Source organism: Salmo salar, chromosome ssa20, assembly GCF_905237065.1.
Source record: "Salmo salar chromosome ssa20, Ssal_v3.1, whole genome shotgun sequence".
Classification (NCBI taxonomy): Eukaryota; Metazoa; Chordata; class Actinopteri; order Salmoniformes; family Salmonidae; genus Salmo; species Salmo salar.
This window is the reverse complement of record NC_059461.1, coordinates 55,271,630-55,297,947: the sequence shown is the minus strand read 5'-3', so window position 1 is coordinate 55,297,947 and position 26,318 is coordinate 55,271,630. Positions and strand designations below refer to the sequence as shown.

The 26,318-nt window shown below is 42.0% G+C and overlaps 1 protein-coding gene across 1 annotated transcript; it reads left to right on the top strand.

Moving 5' to 3' along the window:
* The first annotated feature begins 18,244 nt into the window (after positions 1-18,244).
* On the top strand, positions 18,245-22,372 carry LOC106580838 (homeobox protein otx5-A). The gene is made up of 3 exons (XM_014162315.2): positions 18,245-19,009; positions 20,250-20,401; positions 20,569-22,372. Exons 1-3 carry the CDS (start codon positions 18,913-18,915, stop codon positions 21,196-21,198), a joined length of 879 nt encoding a protein of 292 aa, XP_014017790.1. The 5' UTR covers positions 18,245-18,912; the 3' UTR covers positions 21,199-22,372.
* The last annotated feature ends 3,946 nt before the right edge of the window (positions 22,373-26,318 follow it).

The following is a 26,318-nucleotide window of genomic DNA, read 5'->3' as shown; positions in this document are numbered from 1 at the left end:
CAATATAAAATCAGGCTAGGTACGATTATTAAAGGAAGAAATGCTGTATAAATGTAGGTCGTCAACTGTAAATGGCAAAAGCACAATGTAGCCTGCAGACATTGCACCAAAGTCAGATTGTATTTTTTGTCATTTCATTTTATTGAATTACAAAACTTGACCCTTGCTATAATTCTAAATAAAACCTCATTCTAAAGCAGTAACATTTTCTCAAATCCTATTCATTTATCTCTCTCTATCCTCTCTAAAATGTGCACTTTTATCACACAACACGTGCAATTGGCATGCTGACTGCAGGAATGTCCAACATAGCTGTTGCCAGATAACTTAATGTTAATTTCTCTACCATAAGCCGCCTCCAACATGGTTTTAGAGAATTTGTCAGTATGTCCAACCAGCCTCACAACTGCAGACCACGTGTAACCACTCCAGCCCAGGACCTCCACATCTGGCTTCTTCGGCAGGTAGCCTAGCAGTTAGAGCGTTGGGCTACTAACCGAAAGGTTGCTGGATCAATTCCCCGAGCTGACAAGGTAAAAATCTGTTGTTCTGCCCCTGAGCATGGCAGTTAACCCAGTGTTCTCAGGGCGCTGAAGACGTGGATGTCAATTAAGGCAGCCCCACGCACCTCTCTGAATCAGAGGGGTTGGGTTAAATGCGGAAGACACATTTCAGTTGAGTGCATTCAGTTGTACAACTGACTAGGTACCCCCTTTCACCTGCAGAATTATCTGAGACCAGCCACCCGGACAGCTGATGAAACTGTGGGCTTGCACAACCAAATAATTTCTGCACAAACTGTCAGAAACCGTCTCAGGGAAGCTCATCTGCGTGCTCATCATCCTCACCAGGGTCTTAACGTGACTGCAATTCGTCGTTGTAATAGACTTCAGTGGGGAAATGCTCACCTTCGATGGCAAATGACACGTTGGAGAAGTGTGCTCTTCACTAATTAATCCTGGGTTTCAATTGTACCGGGCAGATGGCAGACAGCTTGTATGGCGTTGTGTGTGGTTGAGCGGTTTGCTGGTGTCAACATTGTGAACAGAGTGCCCCATGGTGGCGATGGGGTTATAGTATGGGCAGGCATAAGTTACGGACGACAATGAACACAATTGCATTTTATCGATGGCAACCTGAATGCACAGAGATACCATGACAAGATCCTGAGGCCCATTGTCGTTCCATTCATCCGCCGCCATTACCTCATGTTTCAGCATGATAATGCACGGCCCCATGTCGCAAGGATCTGTAGACAACTCCTGGAAGCTGATAATATCCCAGTTTTTCCATGGCCTGCATACTCACCAGACATGTGACCCATTGAGAATGTTTGGGATGCTCTGGATCGACGTGTACGACAGCGTGTTCCCCTGCCTGCCAAAATCCAGCAACTTCACACAGCCATTGAAGACGGGTGGGACAACATTCCAGAGGCAACAATCAACAGCCTGATCAACTCTATACGAAGGAGATGTGTCGCGCTGCATGAGCCAAATGGTGGTCACACCAGATACTGACTGGTTTTCTGATCCATTCCCCTACCTTTTTTTAAAGGTATCTGTATTCTCGGTCGGGTATCTGTATTTATTTAAATTGACTGACTTCATTATATGAACTGTAACTCAGTAAAAAAAAAAGGAAATTGTTGCATGTTGCGTTTACATTTTTGATCAGTGTAGTAACTTGAAACGTAACCTGAGTTTATCTGGGTTTCAGCTTTATGTTGATAAATCCAAATGGTGTTAACCACTTAATCTGATTCTTTATCTGTTTGCTTGTTTGCAGACAGTTAAATTAGGATCAACACCACTGAAAGAAGCTTTGACAATTCATTCTAAGTAACAGTTCCTTCTAAGTGAGACTATGAGAACCCCTTGCAGCCCTCCCATTCAGGCCCTCTCTCCTTATTCACTGAAGCACTTTGGTTCACTGCGAGGGTTTGTGGCTCTCTGGACTATTCAGGGGTGCAGAGTTGGTAGACAGTGACAGGACCTACAGGGAGACACAAAAGAGAACGACATCAGCAACATGAGGATGTCTGACTCTCAAATGCATTCTCAGAGCACAGAAGATATATTGTTTACATAGTACCTGCAGAATAAACAAGAAAACAAATGCTTATCATGTGATGTGAAAAGGACAATAGAACCAGAATATCTGTGTTGTGGGAGAAAATTGTTATTTAATTATGTGCATCCTGGTCTCTTTAAATGCCTTCACTCCCTCTCTCTGTGCATCATACATTCTCATAAACCATCTTATAGCATCACTAGTATGTTAAACACTACTGAAACCCACCCCAACTCTACCCATCTGGCTCTTGTACCGTCCCCCCACCCCCCGTCCCCGTCCCCCCGTCCCCCCCAGTCCCCCACCGTCCCCCTCTTGCATCTCTCCCCTCCCCCCTGGCACAGAAGGTTGACCCTGCAGCTCGTGTCACCCAGTGCTGGGACTGGCCACCCGCCTGGAACCAAGGCCAATGGGCCGCCCGGTGTTGGTGTGTGGTGGCTGTGGGCGGGCGGCTGTGTGTGTGTCTGTGTTGGGTCACGGCATGGGGATTAAGCATGTGTGAGTGATTGGGGGTGACAGCGGTCTCAGCATTAGGGGCCTCGCAGCCTTATTTCCCGGGCCTGTTTTAGACACGCTAAGCTGGGATTTGGACTGCAGCAGTGTGTCAGCAGTGATGCTGCCCTGCCCGGTCTTCCTTCAACCCCCCCACCACCACCCGACACATCCACCCCCCCTCTTCTTGTCTGACCTCTTCTCCCTCCTTTTCTGTCTCGTTCCTTCCTCTCAATATTCCTCTCTACTACTCATCTGCATCATTTAACCTGTGTATCTATATTTCACCTCACTCTTATTCTGGTCCTTCAGCTCCTGGTACAGCCACCTCTTTGTCACTGTACAGATTTACACACGTTCTACTCAGCATGACACCTGTCACTAGGCCAGTGCTGACTGTGTCTGCTTCCAGCATGCCCACAGTCTTGCACTTTAACCAGTGAACAGACTTGGCTCTGGAAGGCATCATTCGCTCCATCTTCTTTGGTGGTGCTGTTATCCTCATCAGGAAATGCTTTATCAGAGTCAGGCTGAATGGAACCCAGCCATATTATAGAGTTGTTTTTTTACTGTTCACATCCCATTGCAGCCGCAGCAACGCATGACCTTAGTGGGATAGCTATAAAGGACGCTGCGGAGTACACAGCAAAATCTAGCAAACAGTAACTGGTTCATTGCTCATGCACTGAGGCCTAGTCTAGTGACGACAAACATAACTTGTGACTCTATTACCGGGCTGGGCTTAGATCTACCATGGTAGATTCAGTAAAGTGAGCTCAAGGTTTACAGTCCTGTTTGCCAACAGTTAGCAAGACATCCAATAACATGACTTGTTGCCAGATAATGGCTTCTGATGTACGTCTGAGGGACTGAGACATAGAGAGCGTGTGTTCTATTGAATGGTGTACTGTAGCTAATGATTATCTGTTTGTCATTTATCATATGTATTAGATTTTTCTTCAAATGCCAAGGAATCAACTGAGTCCTAGATGCTCTACAGTGAGGGGAAAATGTATTTGATCCCCTGCTGATTTTGTACGTTTGCCCACTGACAAAGAAATGATCAGTCTATCATTTTAATGGTAGGATTATTTGAACAGTGAGAGACAGAATAACAACAAAAAAATCCAGAAGAACATATGTCAAAAATGTTATATAATGATTTGCATTTTAATGAGGGAAATAAGTATTTGACACCTCTGCAAAACATGACTTAGTACTTGGTGGCAAAACCCTTGTTGGCAATCACAGAGGTCAGACGTTTCTTGTAGTTGGCCACCAGGTTTGCACACATCTCCAGAGGGATTTTGTCCCACTCCTCTTTGCAGATCTTCTCAAAGTCATTAAGGTTTCGAGGCTGACGTTTGGCAACTCGAACCTTCAGCTCCCTCCACAGATGTTCTATGGGATTAAAGTCTGGAGACTGGCTAGGCCACTCCAGGACCTTAATGTGCTTCTTCTTGAGCCACTCCTTTGTTGCCTTGGCCATGTGTTTTGCGTCATTGTCATGCTGGAATACCCATCCACGACCCATTTTTAATGCCCTGGCTGAGAGGGAAGGAGGTTCTCACCCAAGATTTGACGGTACATGGCCCTGTCCATCGTCCCTTTGATGCGGTGAAAATGTCCTGTCCCCTTAGCAGAAAAACACCCCCGAAGCATAATGTTTCCACCTCCATGTTTGACGGTGGGGATGGTGTTCTTGGGGTCATAGGCAGCATTCCTCCTCCTCCAAACACGGCGAGTTGAGTTGATGCCAAAGAGCTCCATTTTGGTCTCATCTGACCACAACACTTTCACCCAGTTGTCCTCTGAATCGTTCAGATGTTCATTGGCAAACTTCAGACGGGCATGTATATGTGCTTTCTTGAGCAGGGGGACCTTGCGGGCGCTGCAGGATTTCAGTCCTTCACGGCGTAGTGTGTTACCAATTGTTTTCTTGGTGGCTATGGTCCCAGCTGCCTTGAGATCATTGACAAGATACTCCCGTGTAGTTCTGGGCTGATTCCTCACCGCTCTCATGATCATTGCAACTCCACGAGGTGAGATCTTGCAAAGAGCCCCAGGCCGAGGGAGATTGACAGTTCTTTTGTGTTTCTTCCATTTGCGAATAATCGCATTAACTGTTGTCACCTTCTCACCAAGCTGCTTGGCGATGGTCTTGTAGCCCAATCCAGCCTTGTGTAGGTCTACAATCTTGTCCCTGACATCCTTGGAGAGCTCTTTGGTCTTGGCCATGGTGGAGAGTTTGGAATCTGATTGATTGATTGCTTCTGTGGACAGGTGTCTTTTATACAGGTAACAAACTGAGATTAGGAGCACTCCCTTTGAGAGGGTGCTCCTAATCTCAGCTCGTTACCTGTATAAAAGACACCTGGGAGCCAGACATCTTTCTGATTGAGAGGGGGTCAAATACTTTTTCCCCTCATTAAAATGCAAATAAATTTATAACATTTTTGACATGCGTTTTTCTGGATTTTTTTGCTGTTATTCTGTCTCTCACTGTTCAAATAAACCTACCATTACAATTATAGATTGATCATTTCTTTGTCAGTGGGCAAACGTACAGTAGGGGATCAAAATCAGTAGGGGATCAAATACTTTTTTCCCTCACTGTATTTGCTCATCAATATAAATGCATTGTATTATTGTCACTGACACCCCAAACTGACCTCGTCATGGAAACCTGATTGGAAAATAAAATCATGAATATCAATGGCTTTGCATGTGATGAGGCGACAGTGTGTGACTGTAACAGTCTACAGATTCTGCTACGTGTGTGTGTGTGTGTGTGTGTGTGTGTGTGTGTGTGTGTGTGTGTGTGTGTGTGTGTGTGTGTGTGTGTGTGTGTGTGTGTGTGTGTGTGTGTGTGTGTGTGTGTGTGTGTGTGTGGGTGTGTGTATGAGTGTGTGTTGTGTGTTTGTGAGTGTTGGGGCATGGGAGTTTGTTTGACCGTGTGCTTGAGAGAGTGTGGTCTGAGATCCCCATTACAGACAGTCTATTGTAACGAAGCAGATTGAGTCAGATCCTCACCCGCCAGAGTGTACTAATTAGAGACATTCCACAGGATTAAACAGCCAATTAACAATAAGAGGACCATTGTGAGAGTGTGTCCTTGTGCGTCACCGCAAAGGGGTTTGTGTGTGTCTGTCTGAGTGTGTGTTTGTGTGTGTGCAATGTCAGGTTTGGTGGGTTAACAAGGTGTTTTTGTGAAAATGTGTGTTAAAGGTATGTAAATATATGTGGCCCTATAATACTGGGATTTATTTGTGTGCTAAATGAGGGTAGATGTGTGTATTTACAATATACAGTGAGACAGCTATGCTGTGGAAGATCCTGCACGTCTATAAGTGTATGTGACAGCGTTTCACAAGGTGCATGCATGACACCCTTGGTTCGTGCATCATTTTTTAGTTGTGTTGTTTGTATATCATTGTATTTGAAATTTGTGTGACTGTCCTTGTCTATCAGCGAACCATTGTTCTGTTACTTGTCATGTTTTGTGTTTTTTGTAGACCCTAGGAAGAATAGCTGATGCTTTTGCTACCAATAAACAAGCAGTAATGTGTGTGGCAATGTTTATTGTGGTTGTTGTGATTGTTGTGACAGTGTGTACTCTAGTACCTGTGTAGGTAAGGCAAGCATGGTAGTATGCAGTTGAAAACAGCATGAGTGTAGGTAGCCTAGCAGCTTAGAATGTTGGGCCAGCAAACAAAAGGTTGCTGGTTTGAATCCCTGAGCTCATTAGGGAGGGAAAACTCTTTATGTTTCCTTGACCAAGGCACTAAACCCTAATTGCTCCTGTAAGTCACTTTGGATGTCTACTAAAATGTAAGAAAATAGTATTTTGTGAATATGTGTTTTTAGATGTTTTGTATGTCAATGGTGTGGTGCTCATCTCTTCTTTGTGTGCATCTGTATGTTTACGTACAGTGCCTTCGGAAAGTACTCAGACCCCTTGACTTTCTCCACACTTTGTTACATTACAGCCTTATTCTAAAATTGATTTTTTTTAAATCCTCAGCAATCAACACACAATACCCCATAATGACAAAGTGAAAACAGGTTTTTTAACATTTTTGCAAATGTATTAAAAATAAAAACAGAAATACCTTATTTATATAAGTATTCAGACCCTTTGCTATGAGACTCGAAATTAAGCTCAGGTGAATCCTGTTTCCATTGATCATCCTAAGAGACGTTTCTACAACTTGATTGGAGTCCACCTGTTGTAAATTCAATTGATTGGACATGAGGTTGAAGGAATTGTCCGTAGAGCTCAGAGAAAAAGGATTGTGTCGAGGCACAGATCTGGGGAAGGGTATCATAAAAATGTCTGCAGCATTGAAGGTCCCCAAGAATACAGTGGTCTCCATCAATCTTAAATGGAAGATTTGGCCGCCCGGCTAAACTGAGCAATCGGGGAAGAAGGGCCTTGGTCAAGGAGGTGACCAAAAACCCGATGGTCACTCTGACAGAGCTCCAGAGTTCCTCTGTGGAGATGGGAGAACCTTCCAGAAGGTCAACCATCTCTGCAGCACTCCACCAATCAGGTGTTTATGGTAGAGTGGCCAGACAGAAGCCATTCCTCAGTAAAAGACACATGACAGAGAGTTTGCCAAAAGGCACCTAAATGACTCTCTGGTCTGATGAAACCAAGATTGAACTCTTTGGCCTGAATGCCAAGCTTCACGTCTGGAGGAAACCTGGCACCATTCCTATGGTGAAGCATGGTGGTGGCATTATCATGCTGTGGGGATATTTTTCAGCGGCAGGGACTGGGAGACTAGTCAGGATCAAGGAAAAGATGAACGGAGCAAAGTACAAAGAGATCATTGATGAAAACCTGCTCCAGAGCTCTCAGGACCTCAGACGGGGGCGAAGGTTCATCTTCCAACAGGCCATCGACCCTAAGCACACAGCCAAGACAACACAGGAGTGGCTTCGGGACAATTCTCTGAATGTCCTTGAGTGGCCCAGCCAGAGCCCGGACTTGAACCCGATCAAACATCTCTGGAGAGACCTGAAAATAGCCGTGCAGCGACGCTCCCCATCCAACCTGACAGAGCTTGAGAGGATCTGCAGAGAATAATGGGAGAAACTCCCCAAATACAGGTTTGCCAAGCTTGTAGCGTCATACCCAAGAAGACGCGATGCTGTAATCGCTGCCAAAGGTGCTTCAACAAAGTACTGAGTAAAGGGTCTGAATACTTATGTAAATGTGATATATATATATATATATATATATATATATATATATATATATATATATATATATATTTGCTTTGCCATTATGTGGTATTGTGTGTAGATTGATGAGGGGAAAAAACTATTTAATACATTTTAGAAAAAGCTGGAACGTAACAAAATGTGGAAACAGTAACGGGGTCTGAATACTTTCTGAAAGCACTGTATGTATGTGTGTACATGATGTGCATGTTTGCGTGCGTGTGTGTGTGTGTGCATGCATCTGTGCGTGCGCGTGCATCCAAGTGTGTTTGTGTGGCGGGTGGTGTATGCGTTAGCATGGCACGTGTCAGAGTGTGGCTAGGGATTATAAGGGCTCAGGCCTGTTGCTCCACTTCCTTGATTACTACTGCTGTCTGCTGCCATATGGGCCGGGGAGGGTCCCCAAGCCACTGTACACCCCCCTTACCCCACTCAACCCCCCCCCCCCCCACAGCACACCACCACACACACATACACTGCCAATGTGCCCCAGCACAAACAATAAAGCTGACATGTGCATTCATGTGTAGCTTCATATGCCTTATGGAGACCAGTGTGGTCCTACCTTAACCTACCCTACCCTAAACTACCCTAACCCACCCTACCCAAACCTACCATACCATACCCTACCTTATCCTAACCTACCATACCCTACCCTAACCCACCCTAACCTAACCTAACCTAACATAACATAACCTAACCTAACCTAACCTACCCTAACCTAACCTAACATAACCTAACCTAACCTAACCTAACCTAACCTACCATACCCTACCCTACCCTAACTGACCCTGCCCTAACCTAATCTAACCTACCCCACCCCACCCTAACTAACCTACCCTACCCTAACCTAACCTACCCTACCCTACCCTACCCTACCCTAACCTACCTTAACGTATCCTAACCTACCTTAACGTACCCTAACCTACCCTACCCTACCCTACCCTGTGTCTTGTACCAGTAGCACAACCCTGCCGGCCTGGTTACACAGGCATCTATGAATCAGACTTTAGGCTCTTTTTCTAACGAGCAGTTTGAATTAATGGTTAAATCTATGAATTTAGATTGAGTCTGTCTAAGAATAACATAAATATCAATTTATTTTCAGTAGTATTGACCGAATTAGTGTAGTAGATGAGTGACTGATGTGTTCTAGAAATGTGAAAAGAAAGGAAAATATCCTCACACTGTTTAGATGCTCTTAGTTATATGTGGCAACATTTTGACCAAAAAGACCCACGGTGGTGTAAACATTGGTGTCTTCAACTTAGAGCGTCTTAATAGTGTGCAGCTGTTCTCCTTTCTTTTATATGCTATGTCTTTAACCCATTTGTAACTGTGACACCTGCTGAATCTGCAATTGTATTGTGTATTCACTTCACTCTGTATACCTTCATACATCCAGCTCAAACCAGTTGCATTTACTTTGTGATTACCAACCAGAGTTCCAAACACACTGACACTGTTGGAACATAACTTATCTTCAGAGGCGTCATGCCCATCGGGGGCAAAGGGGCATGTGCCCCCTCTGATTTGTCCTGTAAAAAAATATATATGTACTACCGTACAAACTTTTTAGAACCCCTACTCATTCAGGAGTTTTTGTTTATTTTTACTATTTTCTACATCGTAGAATAATAGTGAAGATGTTAAAACTATGAAATAACACATATGGAATCATGTAGTAATCAAAAAAGTGGTAAACATATCAAAGTATATTTTATATTTGAGATTCTTCAAATAGCCACCCTTTGCCTTGATGACAGCTTTGCACACTCTTGGCACTTTTTTGGTTACTACGTGATTCCATATGTGTTATTTCATAATGTTGATGTCTTCACTATTATTCTACAATGTAGAAAATAGTACAAATAAAGAAAAACCCTTGAATGAGTAGGTGTTCTAAAACTTTTGACCAGTAGTGTAGATATATATTTTTTGCTTTATTTTAGTTAATGTTTCTCTGTAATACTGCTAGCTAGCCACCTAGCATTTTTTATCAAGTTGGGTTTAGCTAGCACAGATAGGTTCCCAATCTTCCAACCTCATAACTAGCTACCAAGAAGCCATTTCAGGCAATAAATAGTCGCTAGCTTGTCTAACTAGCGTAGCTGGCAGGCCTACTGGCAAGGTTGGTAGACTTTAGAAAAGCAAGCAATAACTAAATGTACTGAATATTTTACCCAGATTTTAGCAGAGATGCAGAGAAGCATAGTTCGTTTCTTAAAAAAAAAAAGCACAAGTCAGGAGGATACAGATAGCTAATTAAAAATCATGATTATGGCTCTAGATTGCAGGAAAAAAGCTGTTTCAGGTGTTTGTGTCATGCTTCTCTTATATTATGCCTGTCTTACTGCAGAGATGTTAACTCTAGCACTGTCCACCACATAATGCCCTCTCTAAATAGATGTACAGTACAAATACAAATACATATTGCCCCTACTCCAAGGAGGGATGAAATGGGAGACAGACTTGGTAAACTTTGCAGCTCTTATTTCTTGAAAGGGGAAAAAAACTGGTGCAAATTATTAGAAATTCAAGGGGGATGTCACAAAGTAATTTGACAGATTATGCATATATGATAAATGTATTGATACTACTAAGTACACCTATGCTATGTGACAGCAGCATAGGTTGAAATGTAGTGGATTTTATCAAAAGATAATTGAAAAGGTCATTTGAAACAGGGACTATATGCCGGAGTGAAGGCCCTGTGTACGTTGAAGGAATAAGCAGCATATCAGGTGTTAACCTGTGTAATCCCCCGACAGGACAGTGTGGTCCAGGGCAAGACAGGGTGTCTCCTCTAAACGCCGGCCATTAGCACAGTTAAACTGATGCCTGCCCTGCTGACACACCGAGTCCCAGACCCCACCTGCTGCCGTCTGCACAGGATTAGGAATCTCCCCGTACGCCGTCAGACGCAGTCAGCAGCACACGTCGTGAGTGTGTGTGTGTTTTACAGAGTAGTGTCATTAATTATTAAGACAGGACCCAGACTGTGAGTATTGTTGCACACACACTGAGATTCAATAGACATTGACTGAGCCACAAATCCTGGCTGAGGACTGTGTATTAACACTGCAACACTATATGACTTATTGCATTCAGTGTGTGTCTTCTTCAATGTCCATTATCTCTACAATACTAACTTTAATAAGCCAGGAATACTGATAATACAATCAACAACAAAACACTTGCAAAAATATAAAGAGAACATAATCTAGCCATGAATGCATGCAAACATGAAAACCTTGAAAGCATAATTTCATTACCTTTTTCCAGCATATGTCGTATTGATATACAGCATAGCAGACATTCTCAGAGTTTTGCAGGACTGATTAGAAGCATAACCAAAGGCCAGATTTAGAATAGTAAATATCGTGATGAGCAGCACCAGACCTGTACTGTATAATGAGAAGGCCCAATATTTTCACAAAGAAGCAATAGTTTATCGAGATAGCAATTCAAAGGTGTCTGGGCCTAGGCTATTTATGCTTTACATACCATACCCATCCGTCCTATAAGAAACCCTACACAAGGTGTACTACATTGTAAGTATTTAACCTGCCACATGCGCATATACTGTAGTAGGAACCCTATCCTAACAAAAGTACCCAGACTGAATGGCTTGTGATTACAAGGGGCAATCTGGGATTGGTACATCCATTTTTTGCTTTGTTGTTTGAATCCCAGATTACTCCTTTAACACAGGTTCATAATGAGAAGTGCTATGCTACCATATCATAGGATACATTAACGCTCATTTACAGAAAACAAACATAAAACAATGTATGTAACATAAAGCAGGAACTACTAATGTAAATATAAAGTGATGACATATACTGAGTGTACAAAATATTAAGAACACCTGCTCTTTCCATGACATAGACTGACCAGGTGAATCCAGATGAAAGCTATGATCCCTTATTGATGTCTCCTGTTAAATCCACTTCAGTCAGTGTAGGTGAAGGGGAGGAAACAGGTTAAAGAAAGATTTTTAATAAGCCTAGAGACAATTGAGACATGGATCGTGTATGTGCCATTCAGGTGAATGAGCAAGACAAAAGATTCAACGCTGCTGGGTTTTCCACTCTCAACAGTTTCCTGTGTGTATCTAGAATGGTTCACCACCCAAAGGACATCCAGACAACTTGACACAACTGTGGGAAGCATCAGAGTCTAACATGGGCCAGTATTCGACACCTTGACAAATTGATGCTGTTCTGAGGGCAAAAGGGGTGCAACTCAATATTAGGAAGGCGTTCCTAATGTATCGTACAGTCAAGTGTATCTGTGCACAAAAACCCACCACTGTCACTGCCTGGCTTAGTTACACAGCGTAATCCTTACATCGGTTTAATTTAAGTATTAACACAGCCTGACCTTGATACCACGACAACCACTGACATGGATGTTAACCCTTCACTATTAACCCTTTACAATTCAATGGAAATGCCAGTACTTTCGAGATTTACACATAAGGACAATCACATACAAAAAAAACTATCCCGCAAGACACATACAGAAACCTATTTGAATCCAAATGTAAAACATAGCACAACAAAAGGGTTGAAACCACTCTAAACGTCTTTCTTGGCCAAACACACACCTGTAAAAAGCCTTTAGCTATGCCCCTTATAATGTCTCTGTGGACAGGTCCTACCCCACGCCCCTCCCACTATGCTCCTCCCTTCCTCTCGCTCTACTTGCTTTCGTTCTCTACAGTCCTTCATCAGCAATCCCACCATTCTTTTCCCTTCCAACTATAGAAAAGGCCCCCAGTGGGGTCCAAACACCCTACCCTCCTCCTCGTGGGTTACCTGTTCATCCATCCATCAATCCCTTCATCTATGTACGATGGTGGTCCCTCCAGGTCCATCTGTTGATCATATCTCCCAGTGCCGTAGAGACCTAGGTTCCTGGGTACCACACTTCCCCATTGTGTCGGCGTACGGGCCCCTGTATCTTATCAGTCATAATCCGTTCCAAACAGGTCCTTCATGTCCTCCCTTTGGACCAGCCGACTCGCTCCCTCCATCCTCTCCCTTCCTCTGCCAATCTGACTACAAGCCCCACTATCCTCCCTTTATCCCGAGGTAAGATACTTACTTTTCAGATAAAGCATATTATGATAAATCGGCTGAACTCTGTGCGTGTGTGAGCATGTTGGTGTCACACTGTGTGTATCGAACAAATTCCATGATGTCAGGGCTCTAGCAGCTGCACAGTAACACTGGTGGGGTTTCAGGGGTTTTGGAGGAGGGGGTTGTTGTGTTTTGGTTTGTCTTTTTTGGCCCATGCTTGATGCAACCCAACACCAACGCTCTATATCGGTGACCTCTTAAACTCTGTGGTGATCAGTGTGTAATCTCCTCTTTTCTGTGCTTACACAATCTCTCTATCTCTCTCTCTCACACACACACACACACACACACACACACACACACACACACACACACACACACACACACACACACACACACACACACACACACACACACACACACACACACACACACACATACATACGTTCCCTAAGAGCCATAGCACTGTCAGCCATGACCATAGGCCCTGTCCATCCAAGGTATCACACGCTCCCATAAGTACACTCAAATTGTGTACGCAACCAACCAAGGTTACATTGTCTTAACATGGCCTTGATGTTAAATAGACATGAATATCCCTCACTAATAAATCACATCCTTACATTCATGACAGTTTTTTCAGTGGGTCCCTGAATATCTACAGGCCTCTGCTTGTTTTACAACAGAAGACACCAGGAGGGGAGACTGGCTCCACAAACTAATGTTTGACCCCAGTAAATACATCAATACACGTATAGGCCGATTACTACGTGTCTGGTGCATTACTAAGTGTCTGGTGCATTACTACGTGTCTGGTGCATTACTAAGTGTCTGGTGCATTACTAAGTGTCTGGTGCATTACTACGTGTCTGGTGCATTACTAAGTGTCTGGTGCATTACTAAGTGTCTGGTGCATTACTACGTGTCTGGTGCATTACTAAGTGTCTGGTGCATTACTACGTGTCTGGTGCATTACTAAGTGTCTGGTGCATTACTACGTGTCTGGTGCATTACTAAGTGTCTGGTGCATTACTAAGTGTCTGGTGCATTACTAAGTGTCTGGTGCATTACTAAGTGTCTGGTGCATTACTAAGTGTCTGGTGCATTACTAAGTGTCTGGTGCATTACTACGTGTCTGGTGCATTACTAAGTGTCTGGTGCATTACTAAGTGTCTGGTGCATTACTAAGTGTCTGGTGCATTACTACGTGTCTGGTGCATTACTACGTGTCTGGTGCATTACTACGTGTCTGGTGCATTACTAAGTGTCTGGTGCATTACTAAGTGTCTGGTGCATTACTAAGTGTCTGGTGCATTACTACGTGTCTGGTGCATTACTACGTGTCTGGTGCATTACTACCTGTCTGGTGCAAATCATTTTTTTCTTCACATATTGTTTACTGTAATGTGTATTGTTTTGGAAAGTAACATGTTTGCATTTCACCCCTTGTCTTTGTAGTCAGACAGCAAACAGAGTGCATGTTTTGGACAAACTGTACAGTGAAAGAGCGTGCATCTTTGGTAATGAAATTGGACAAGAGCAATCATGCAACATATGGCTGCAGTCTTCTGACAAAGCTGGAGAGAAGTCGGGGTCAAATGGGGAATAAAATAGTTTGGAGAAGATGAACATTAAATCAAAATACCGCAGTTGTTATGCATGCCTCTGAGACCAATTGCGTGCCCATTTAAAAAATATGATGTTTCTAAGTGGTGTGTGTGTGTGTGTGTGTGTGTGTGTGTGTGTGTGTGTGTGTGTGTGTGTGTGTGTGTGTGTGTGTGTGTGTGTGTGTGTGTGTGTGTGTGTGTGTGTGTGTGTGTGTGTGTGTGTGTGTGTGTGTGTGTGTGTGTGTATAGATTAGATATGGTAAGCCTCTTATGTGATGGTTGTGTCCTGAATTTGTATCTGCCCTGGGTCCTAGTGCAGCCATAGTAATAGTAATTGCACTGCCCAGTAAATTTCCAAGACAAACACCTATTTAAACATCCATCCACAACAATTATTATGGTTGTTATTAACAGCACAAAAGAACAACAGCAATAATAAGTTATTTATCAGCAATACTTTCAGAAATGAAATTGTTACTGGTTTACTACTACCAAATGTCTGAAAATGCAGTGGTTCGTTATGCACAATTTGTAGGCTATATTTGTTTGGTATTTAGAATGTCCTCCGTTTTAAACACACATTTAGTATAAAAAAGAATGAAGAAGTAGGCTAGTGTAGGTCAAACACAAACACCATTAACGAGCGTGTGTCTTTCCGTTTTATCGAATAAATTCGATAAATCAATTGGGTACATTTTGAATTTTATGCAACAAAACCATAAACCAAAAAATAATCATTCTGAAAACAGGAACCTTAGCGTTCTGTGTATATGAATATGTTGTTAAAGTTTGCAATTTTCAATGTTGGGCGTGGAAATATACCTAACCAAAAGTCAATCATTTTTATGGATATAATTTGGTTGTCTTTGGATGGGCTAATGGTTTGATCATGGTTAAAGAATATACAATCAGGAAATGCGTGGAAAAACGTACATATTTTATATGAAATGCTATATTTTAAAAGGTTTTGTAAGTGTTAATTGTTTCTCCCAACGCATAAAAGCGTCTCTGCTAGGTAAAGCCCCGCCTTATCTCAGCTAACTGGTCACCATAGCAGCACCCACTCATAGCACCCGCTCCAGCAGGTATATCTCACTGGTCACCCCCAAAGCCAATTCCTCCTTTGGTCGTCTTTCCTTCCAGTTCTCTGCTGCCAATGACTGGAACAAACTGCAAAAATCTCTGAAGCTGGAGACTCATATCTCCCTCACTAGGTTTAAGCACCAGCTGTCAGAGCAGCTCACAGATCACTGCACCTGTACATAGCCCATCTGTAAACAGCCCATCTATTTACCTAACTCATCCCCATACTGTATTTATTTATTTATCTTGCTCCTTTGCACCCCAGTATCTCTACGTGCACATTCATCTTCTGCACATCTACCATTCCAGTGTTTAATTGCTATATTGTAATTACTTCGCCACCATGGCCTATTTATTGCCTTAACTTAACTCATTTGCACTCACTGTAAATATACTTTTTGGTTTATTTTGTTCTACTGTATTATTGACTGTATGTTTTGTTTATTCCATGTGTAACTATGTGTTGTTGTATGTGTCAAATTGCTATGCTTTATCTTGGCCAGGTCGCAGTTGTAAATGAGAACTTGTTCTCAACTAGCCTACCTGGTTAAATAAAGGTGAAATAAAAATAAAATAAAATAAATATAGGTCTACTAAAATTGTACTGAAGGAACGATAAGAGAGCGAGAACAAGACAGGCAAACGAACAGGTGCATGTAAGAGTGCGCGTGTAGGCCTACTCTGACACGCGCTCTTGGTTTTGCTTCTCAGAAATTATGTGACGTAGTTTTGAAGTCTTGAACCATCGACTGTTGCGCTTCTTGTCATATTTACAAATAACAGACTATTTCGATCGCCAGCTTTCGACCTTATCTATATAAAAATGAAAGACCAAAACCATACCTGATAGCCTAGTTGAGCAGGTGATGTGGCCTCTTGAAACAAATATTCCAAAATTGGACGGTTAAAACAACACACATACTCACGTTGTGCGCACCGGCAGATGCCGCAGGTAAAGACGTTTATTTGAGATTTAAAATGTTCAACATGCGGGTATAGTCTCTCTCTCTTTATATCTCCGCCGTGGCTTTACAGATTCAGATAAACCCCTTATACAGTTTGGGCAGTACATGGGTCTGTGTGGATTTTAAACTATAAGAAATCCGATTCAATTAACAAGAGCAGAGAATCGGCTTTGGACACTGTGAAATTGTCTGGCCACAGGGATAGGATGAGGCACAGGCCAACAATCGCAGGATGGACAACAACTCGTCGCATTTAAAGAAATGCACCAGCAAAACTTTCGACAGGTCATTTGGATCTCCTGGGTAGATTTCTGCAACGAATAAAAACACTGGACATAGTAACCTACAGCAACGCAATGTTCTCAGTCCCAAATAAACAACACGTGGCATTCCGCTTTATTATAATGTTTTAGCCAATCTTAATGCTGCCCCTAACATTGTTTAACACCATAACAGACGATACGATCTATCAAACCATGTATTTATAATTAAAAGCGCAGAGGGACATGGGCTAACGAGTACAATTTAAATAGACTTCTGCAAAGGTTGTCTATAATAACTCATCCACTTATTTGGAATGAAATGCCCCAAGAGACTATAAAAAATAATAGCTTTAACTTACAATGATGACCATAATATTGTTATCATGTTACTATTTTGATAGACAATAATAAGATGCACTGTTATCCCTGTTAATTATAATATTATAACAAATAACATCACCATTATTATTATTATTATTATGATCATAATTCGAACTATTATTATTATTATTATTATTATTATTATTATTATTATTATTACTACTACAGAAAGATGAATATAGAAGAGGGAGTATGTTGGGGATCAGTAGGGGTTTTAGTAGAGAACAACGCGGTCTTTGTGCAGTTTTAATCCTGCTTGTACACCCACCCCACCCCCATTCCCTTCTATCCCTTGAACTTCCTCACTCAGACTACATCGCCCAATTATTTCTGTATTTTAAAAGCGGTGTAAAATGTATTAAATCTGCTCTCTCCAAACAAGACAAGAGATTCGATACAGATGTACTCTTTGATGGCTATCAAGCTTTCCCTGACAGTGCAGCACTGCTATTCAACTTCTAAAAGCCCTCTTCGTCTCCAGGAAAATGACTTGGACAGAGTTGCTAGCTTGTCCTTTTGGCTTTAACAATTCAAAACGGACTCTCATAACACACAAAACGCATTGGCTACTCAGAAATTATGAGTGGCACATCTATTTAATTGTACAATTTAACTTTCATGAATGAGTGTAACATTCTATGTTTTGGTTAAGTGGATTGGTAGGCTATGCAGTTACTGTACGTTTTTATTCAAAATTGTTTTACAAATGTTTCCTCTTTTAACTCGAATGGGGACAAAGGAGATTCGAAAAATAACAGTGTAAATCAATTTGTCTCGCCAGTGTTCAATTTGCTTTGTGTCCAGCTGTTGTTCTTGAGCCTACACATATCAAGCTGTTGTTTTATTTGACTGGATGAATGTGCATGGTGTGCGGAGAAAAGAAAGACAGAATCAAATCCAACAAAGTGCAAAGCCTGTGTGTGTCAGGACAGGGAGAGAGAGGGAGAGAGAGAGAGAGAGAGAGAGAGAGAGAGAGAGAGAGAGAGAGAGAGAGAGAGAGAGAAGAGAGAGGGAGGGGTCAGAGTCTACTCCGCGCAAGAACTTCACTCTAATTAGCCAACTTCTTTCTTGGTTCGCTCAGTTCCGCGTTCTCACCCAAGCTTATCGCCACTCACCAGAGGCACGACTTGATCCTCTTTGCTTCAACAGACTTCAACCGGCTCGACCTCAGTCCAGGGAACGCTAGATCTGACAAGGGAAGAATAAGGAAGCATACAGTCACTTCTTGACGCCGATGAGCACTTCGAAAGCGCGCGTGGATTGAAAGGTTTATCACACTTAAAACTGTGATCATACCATTGGTTAGTGTGTTTAATTATTGCTTTCAGGTTACTTTGTAAGTGAAACTGAAAAAATACACCGGCACCACAATACCTATTGAATAGCTGTGCTTTGAAACAGCTTGATCAATAGGTGTGAAGGCAGCAGAACAAGGAGTACCGGCGCCCGGCACCTGCACTCTTCACCGGCGAGCACAGGTTCTACTGTAGCCTCAAAAGTTGGCAACATACTGCGACAGGGTCACCAACAAAAGAGGAAAACAAAACAAAAATCAGATCGACAGATATAAAGAAAAACAAGTGACTGATAGAAAGGGAGAGAGGGAGGGACATAGAGTGAGAGAGAGAGAGAGAGAGAGAGAGCACCCCCTGGAGAATAGCAGAAGACCCGGCCCCCGGCCTGAGTGTAAGAGAGAGAGAGGGTGAGGGAGCGTTTTAAAGCCGGCACAGGCATGATGTCCTACATTAAGCAGCCTCATTACGCCGTGAACGGGTTAACTCTGTCTGGCCCGGGCATGGATCTACTACACTCTGCCGTCGGATACCCAAGTAAGTCATATTTTAAACTTTTTCATGTTTTACAAATGTTTGTCTCAACAATTGCACTTTATATTGTGGAAAAACGGGCAGAATCCAGCCTGAATTCCAAGCGGTACTGCTAACCCATCCATGCGCAACGAGTGCGTAAAAGGATCGGAACACCCATTATGTTGTTTTCGTTCTTATTGTTAGACTTATGACAGAGAATTGTGCATAATATATCTTCATACTACGGACACCATATCTTATTCTTACCTGATGCCAAATTTCGACGGTCATCATTGTTTCAAATGGAAATGCCTTATGCAAAAAAACTCCATGTTTGTTTATCCTTTTAAAGATATGGGTAACGTCCATAGTAACTTGTTTGAAGGGCCTAGGACTAAAATGACATATTTAAAATGAGATGACCTATTTACTTGATGTGTAAGTGGTAGGCCTAACAACTATTTGTATGAAAAATTGTGGTTTTTTTTGTTCAAGGATTGATCCAGGGCTATGCGTTATGATCACCAGTCTAATTCACTAAGACCTGTAATTCTAGATATTTTATGTTCCTATCAGTTGTGAAATCAAGGTTTATAGATCTCTACCTTCCTGTGAAATGATACATGTTTTATCAAGATACATTTCGTTCCCTTTATCAAACGTATTTTATTTAGTGTTTGTTTATGTTTTATAAAGCCACAATGTATATCTGAATCAATGGATAATGTTAAATATTCAAATTAAAGTTAATAAAACACTCGAACATTAAATAACACATTTTCTTTTACATAAAGGGAACGATATATTTTTTACCAATGTTAAAACAACTAGATTTGGAACTGTAACAAACGAAACGCTTTTGGCTGAATGATCAACGATATTACATGTGAAGGCCAGAGCCATATGTTTATTTTCTATAACATTGGAAACAAAGCACCCCTGAATATACAATATATATTTTCGTAGAGAACATAATTTATGCCTCAGTATAAATACTTACTAGTACAATTATATTACACGAATATACACGAATTAAATTCTAAATTAGACTAATTTAATTTAGACTATTATTTAACTTGGCAATTTGACCAAACACCAAACAAGTGATTTACAGTTCATTTTGCCGTTCTCTCTTTCTCGTGTTCCATTTGAAAGCATGTTGGCCAAGGGGGGAAAGGTTCACAAAAACAAATATATGATGAAACGAAATATAAGACAAATAATATTTGTGTGTGTGTGTGTGTGTGTGTGTGTATTTTAGACATCCCCAGAAAGCAGCGTCGGGAAAGGACCACGTTTACGCGCGCGCAGTTGGACATCCTGGAGGCACTGTTTTCCAAGACGCGCTACCCCGACATCTTCATGAGAGAAGAAGTGGCCCTTAAGATCAACCTACCAGAGTCTCGTGTACAGGTAATAAACATGATATATACTCTCATGCATAAATGCCCACTAGAATTGGTTAAATGATCTGGCAAAAATGAAAGTGTGGTTCAATTGTCTATTTACAAAACGTCAGTGATTGTTTGGCCAGAATGGGAGCTGAGTTGTCTGAGAACTCACCATGTGCTCCTCCACAGGTATGGTTTAAGAACCGCCGTGCTAAATGCCGCCAGCAGGCGCAGCAGAGCACGGGCCAGTCTAAACCTCGTCCACCCAAGAAGAAGGCCTCTCCAGCCCGGGAGGCCAACTCTGAGGCCAGTGCCAACACCAACGGGTCCTACAGTCCAGCACCACTTCCCCTTGGCACCGCCATCACCCCCAGCTCCAGCAGTGCCAACGCGACCGTGTCCATTTGGAGCCCTGCCTCCATCTCCCCGCTGCCAGATCCACTGTCAGTCTCCACCACGCCCTGCATGCAGCGCTCCTCTGCCTACCCCATGACCTACACCCAGGCCCCGGCCTACACCCAGAGCTACGCAGGCTCATCCTCTTACTTCACTGGCCTGGACTGCAGCTCCTACCTGTCCCCCATGCACTCACAGCTCTCCGCCACAGGGGGTGCCCTCAGCCCCATCACCTCTATGGGCGGGCACCTAAGCCAGTCCCCCTCTCTGTCCTCACAGGGCTACACAGCCGCCTCGCTGGGCTTCGGGGCCGTCGACTGCCTGGACTACAAGGACCAAGCTGCCTCCTGGAAGCTCAACTTCAACGCAGCTGACTGCCTGGACTACAAAGACCAGAACTCCTGGAAGTTCCAGGTCTTGTAGGGGGGAGGAGGTAAGGAAGGGACCAGCCAGGAGAAGCTCCCATTCCATTCAGTGTTAAAGACTTGGACACATAGATGGTCAACTAATCATTTCAGTCCATGAACTCATTGACTGAGTAATATGTCATTCTTTTTTGTGTTATGGAAAGCAATGTGGAAGCAGATCCAATGATGTTGGACTTTGTGATTGTTGGGAAGGTGACAAGAAATCACTGATCACATCAATATTGTCAAATCGATTATATCCAATCAGTACAGCATTATCAATGTGAGGATGCACAATCAATGGGACATTGAAGTAATAACGTTTGTCGTATAGAAGTAATGACAAACAAATCAACATGTAAAAAGATAATTGGGATACTAAAATTGAAAACCGATTTTATTAAAAAGGAATACATACCACACTATTGAAAGCAATACCTGTAGAATGAAATTGAATACATTTATAATTTGATGATTACATTTAGAAAAAAACTTCATCACTGACAAAGGTCCATTCTTGTCTTCCATAATCAGGGTTTTGTGGACCAAATGAACAGAGATTGCAATTTGAAGGATGAATGGAGTATCAATTTGATGGAGAGAATGAACAATTGATTTAAAAAGAGAAGAAAAGAGAAGAAAAGGAGATTCAAATATTGGTTGCAATGGATCCCATCGTTCAGGTAGCTGATAGTCAACCCCAAGTTGATTTCTGAACAAGATCTGTCACTCCTTTAGTGGTCTTGTTGTGCTTAATGGTAACTGAAAACTAGAAAGGAAAAGTGGAATTCCATCCCCAAGATGGCTGGTGGGCTGGCCTTGACTTTTGACCAAATTTGATCCAGTGGTTATTTTTGTCATTACTTCAGAACAATTGAAAGTTGTGTACATTGTAATGAAGAAAATGACTCTGCCTTGAATTTGATTTTGAACAAACATAGGGAGTTCCAGCCATAGGTGAAGACTGACTCCAAACGGGACAATGTTGTTTTCTTTTTCCCTCAGTCATTTGTTTTATGGTTTATTTTTGTTATGAAGCTGCTTTTCGTATTTGGTGAACTGAGAGATCCTGGAGCCAAACAGACACACAGACAGACACACAGACAGACACACAGACAGACACACAGACAGACACACAGACACACAGACAGACACACAGACACACAGACAGACACACAGGCAGACACACAGACACACAGACAGACACACAGACACACAGGCAGACACACAGGCAGACACACAGACAGACACACAGACACACAGACACACAGACAGACACACAGACACACAGACACACAGACAGACACACAGACACACAGACAGACACACAGACACACAGACAGACACACAGACAGACACACAGACACACAGGCAGACACACAGACACACAGACACACAGACAGACACACAGACACACAGACACACACACAGACACACAGACAGACACACAGACAGACACACAGACACACAGGCAGACACACAGACAGACACACAGACACACAGACAGACACACAGACACACAGACAGACACACAGACACACAGACAGACACACAGACACACAGGCAGACACACAGACACACAGACAGACACACAGGCAGACACACAGACACACAGACAGACACACAGACAGACACATAGACAGACACACAGACACACAGGCAGACACACAGACACACAGACAGACACACAGGCAGACACACAGACACACAGACAGACACACAGACAGACACATAGACAGACACACAGACACATAGACAGACACACAGACAGACACACAGACAGACACATAGACAGACACACAGACGTGCATGGGTTTCTTAATAAGCAAGAGGGGATGGGTAAAGCAAGGATAACCTTTGGTACTGCCAAGTAGAGACTGTAGGCTATTGTTGTATCCTTTTCCCCAGTAGCTTTAAAGGGAAGGGACCCTCGGCAGACAGTGTGTTAGAGTGAAGGGGGGTAAGGGGGTAAGAAAGAGGGGCAGGGTTAGGGCTATAGGGTTAGTAACAGACCTCTTGTCTTTGAGCACCCATCATGGAATGAATCACATCTGGGCACAAGGCATTCTGGGATCTGCAAGGATGACCAATGTGTAGCCTTTGCGTTTCTATCCAACTCTGTGTTTGTTGGGGGAGGGTGGACGACTTTGATGATTACGTCACTTAAATACAACATTTTCCCTTAATGACTTAACAAACCCTGTTGCCGAATATACTGTTACAATGAGATATTTGCAGGAGAGATGACTCAACAGTAGAAAGGGAAGGGTTTGGCCATGACTGCGCTACCCTTGCACAGAAAGCACGGAGCTTCTCTCAGTTGTTACCTGTAAAGGAGCGAGGGGTACCATTTTGTGTTGATGTTTTGTTTAATCTTTTTTGTATTAGACTATAACATATTATGTTTCTTTAAATTTGTGCGTCCTTTGAAGTACAATTGTGGTAATTTGTTTGACGTTAATATTATCATTATTAATATAATTATAATTATTATTAATTCCACAGCTCTTATGAATATTGCTATTATTCTGTTTATTTTGTTCTTTTTGTAAATATTAAACTTTACTTGAAAATGCAATCATGTCTGGTACCAACAATGTGTTACACAGACACACCACGCAACGTCACTCCTAATTTCTACAAGACCGGCAATATATTTTTTTAAATTCTGTTTTCTGGTTTCTTCTTTTCTGAACAAGGTTTTTCAAACTCAGGGCTTTATCCAATAAAGTTAGTGGTGATAGGATATAATACTGTGTATAGTTCTTGATTGTCTACTTTCATTATTTGCATTCTAATCTATGCTTTTTGTTTCCTGATACGAATGAGTCTCCCTCTTTAGTATTAGTATATCAGACATATCTCTTGTGTGTTTCCCCAACTCCACACGGGACAGATATTTAGTTTTAAGACATTAAACAACTGAAGAAAGTCTGTGGGGTCTTTGTGTTTTATGGTCATATTCCAATACATTGAGCTTCACAACAGGCTAAAAGATGGATGGATACAGTACTGCTACTAGGGGTAGCATAACTTCATTGTCTAAGAGAAAAATTGCTTTCAGCTAAGAAAATAACATTTAATCAAAGACTCCAGTGCAATCAAAGATTATCCCTACACACTGATTGCATCCAGTTCATATGCTGAAAAAAGGAATTCACTCTGTTGACACACAAATAAAAATATGCAACGTTCCTCTTTTAAAACTGGTACATAAATGCTCGCATAATAACCACGTGTCTAAAAATGTGCCCAAACAAAGTAATAACACAATCCTATCAGTGTGCAATGAACAGCAGCATTCCAACTACATTGTACACTTTAGCGGGACTTAATCATCCAACCAATAAGCATGAAGCAACTATTAAGATTGCAGGCCTCTCCTAGATCACTTTCCCACTCTTACATGTGTTATCCTGTTGTGTCCCTGCAAAGAGAGCAGGAGGTAAAGTATCTGTCGTACATACACAGAGTGGGATAGACATTTGATGTCCAGGGACACGACTCTAATCCAGGTTGAGAGGGGAGATGTTGAGAGGAGAAAGAACAGAGTAGAAACAAATTAGAAGTAGGCCTAAGATTGTGGTGGCCAATTGATGAACCTCCCAAAATAGAGACATGAGAGAGGTAGGGATTTGGATGGCTAACATATATTTCCATGTGTTTTGTCAGTAAGGTCAGCTAGACCTGTGTTATGAAAAGTGCACTGAACAATAGGTTGTAAAAAGACCAATGGAGGTTAAACAAATATCTGGGACTGTATTCACAAAGAGTCTCAGAGTAGGAGTGCTGATCTAGGATCAGGGTCCTTCCTGTCCATATAATCTTATTCATTATTATCTAAAAGTCCAAACCAATCTTTGATCAGCTTTGTTACTCAGACTCTATCTGAATATGAGCCCTGGTTATTGAGCCTAAATAAAACTTTATAGAACCATCTAGAAGACTAATTCTGTACCTGTTATATGAGTTCATTGTGATATTTGTTGATTTGTATAAAAACATTCTTCCACACTATCAACTGAATTTGGCATTGACATTTTTGGGTCAAAGTTTGTTTTAGGACTGTAATGGCACCGCATCTCTGTTTAGATGAAAATCTCATCGGTGAATAATATTCTTGCTCAGTAGATCTTCGCGTTTCAACACGATGTCCACAGAGTTACATAGATTATATATACAAATAGCCACCCTTTGCCTTGATTACAGCTTTGCACATGCTAGGCATTCTCTCAACAAGCTTCATGAGGTAGTCACCTGGAATGCATTTCAATTAACAGGTGTGCCTCGTTAAAAGTTAATTTGTGGAATTTCTTTCCTTCTTAATGCATTTGAGCCATTCAGTTGTGTTGTGACAAGGTAGGGGTGATATACAGAAGATAGCCCTATCTGGTAAAAGACCAAGTTCATTACTATGGCAAGAACAGCTCAAATAAGCAAAGAGAAACGACAGTCCATCATTACTTTAAGACATGAAGTTCAGTCAATCTGGAAATTTTCAAGAACTTTGACATTTTCTTCAAGTGCAGTCGCAAAAACCATCAAGCGCTATGATGAAACTGGCTCTCATGAGGACCGCCACAGGAAAGGAAGTCCCAGAGTTCCCTCTGCTGCAGAGGATTAATTCATTAGAGTTATCTACACCTCAGATTGCAGCCCAAATAAATGCTTCACAAAGTTCAAGTAAGAGACACATCTCAACATCAACTGTTCAGAGGAGACAGCGTGAATCAGGCCTTCATGGTCGAATTGCTGCAAAGAAACCACTACTAAAGGACACCAATAAGAAGAAGATACTTGCTTGGGCCAGAGTGCCAAGAGTGTGCAAAGCTGTCATCAAGGCAAAGGATGGCTACTTTGAATAATCTCAAATATAAAATATATTTTGATTTGTTTAACACTTTTTTGGTTACTAGATGATTCCATGTGTTATTTCATAGTTTTGATGTCTTCACTATTATTCTACAATGTGGAAAATAGTAAAAATAAAGAAAAACCCTTGAATGAGTAGGTGTGTCTAAACTGGTATATATATATATATATATATATATATATATATTATTATATTATTATCAAGTTTTTTAAGGAACTCAGTCAGCCTTCAATTTACTCTTGAAAGTTGTAATAGTAGAATCC

What these genes read in the sequence shown, in the direction of transcription:
- LOC106580838 (XM_014162315.2), top strand. Translation starts at nt 18,913, where the DNA reads ATGATGTCCTACATTAAGCAGCCTCATTACGCCGTGAACGGGTTAACT. An exon ending in CTCTGCCGTCGGATACCCAA is followed by an intron (nt 19,010 to 20,249) that starts GTAAGTCATATT and finishes TGTGTATTTTAG; the next exon opens with ACATCCCCAGAAAGCAGCGT. An exon ending in TACCAGAGTCTCGTGTACAG is followed by an intron (nt 20,402 to 20,568) that starts GTAATAAACATG and finishes GCTCCTCCACAG; the next exon opens with GTATGGTTTAAGAACCGCCG.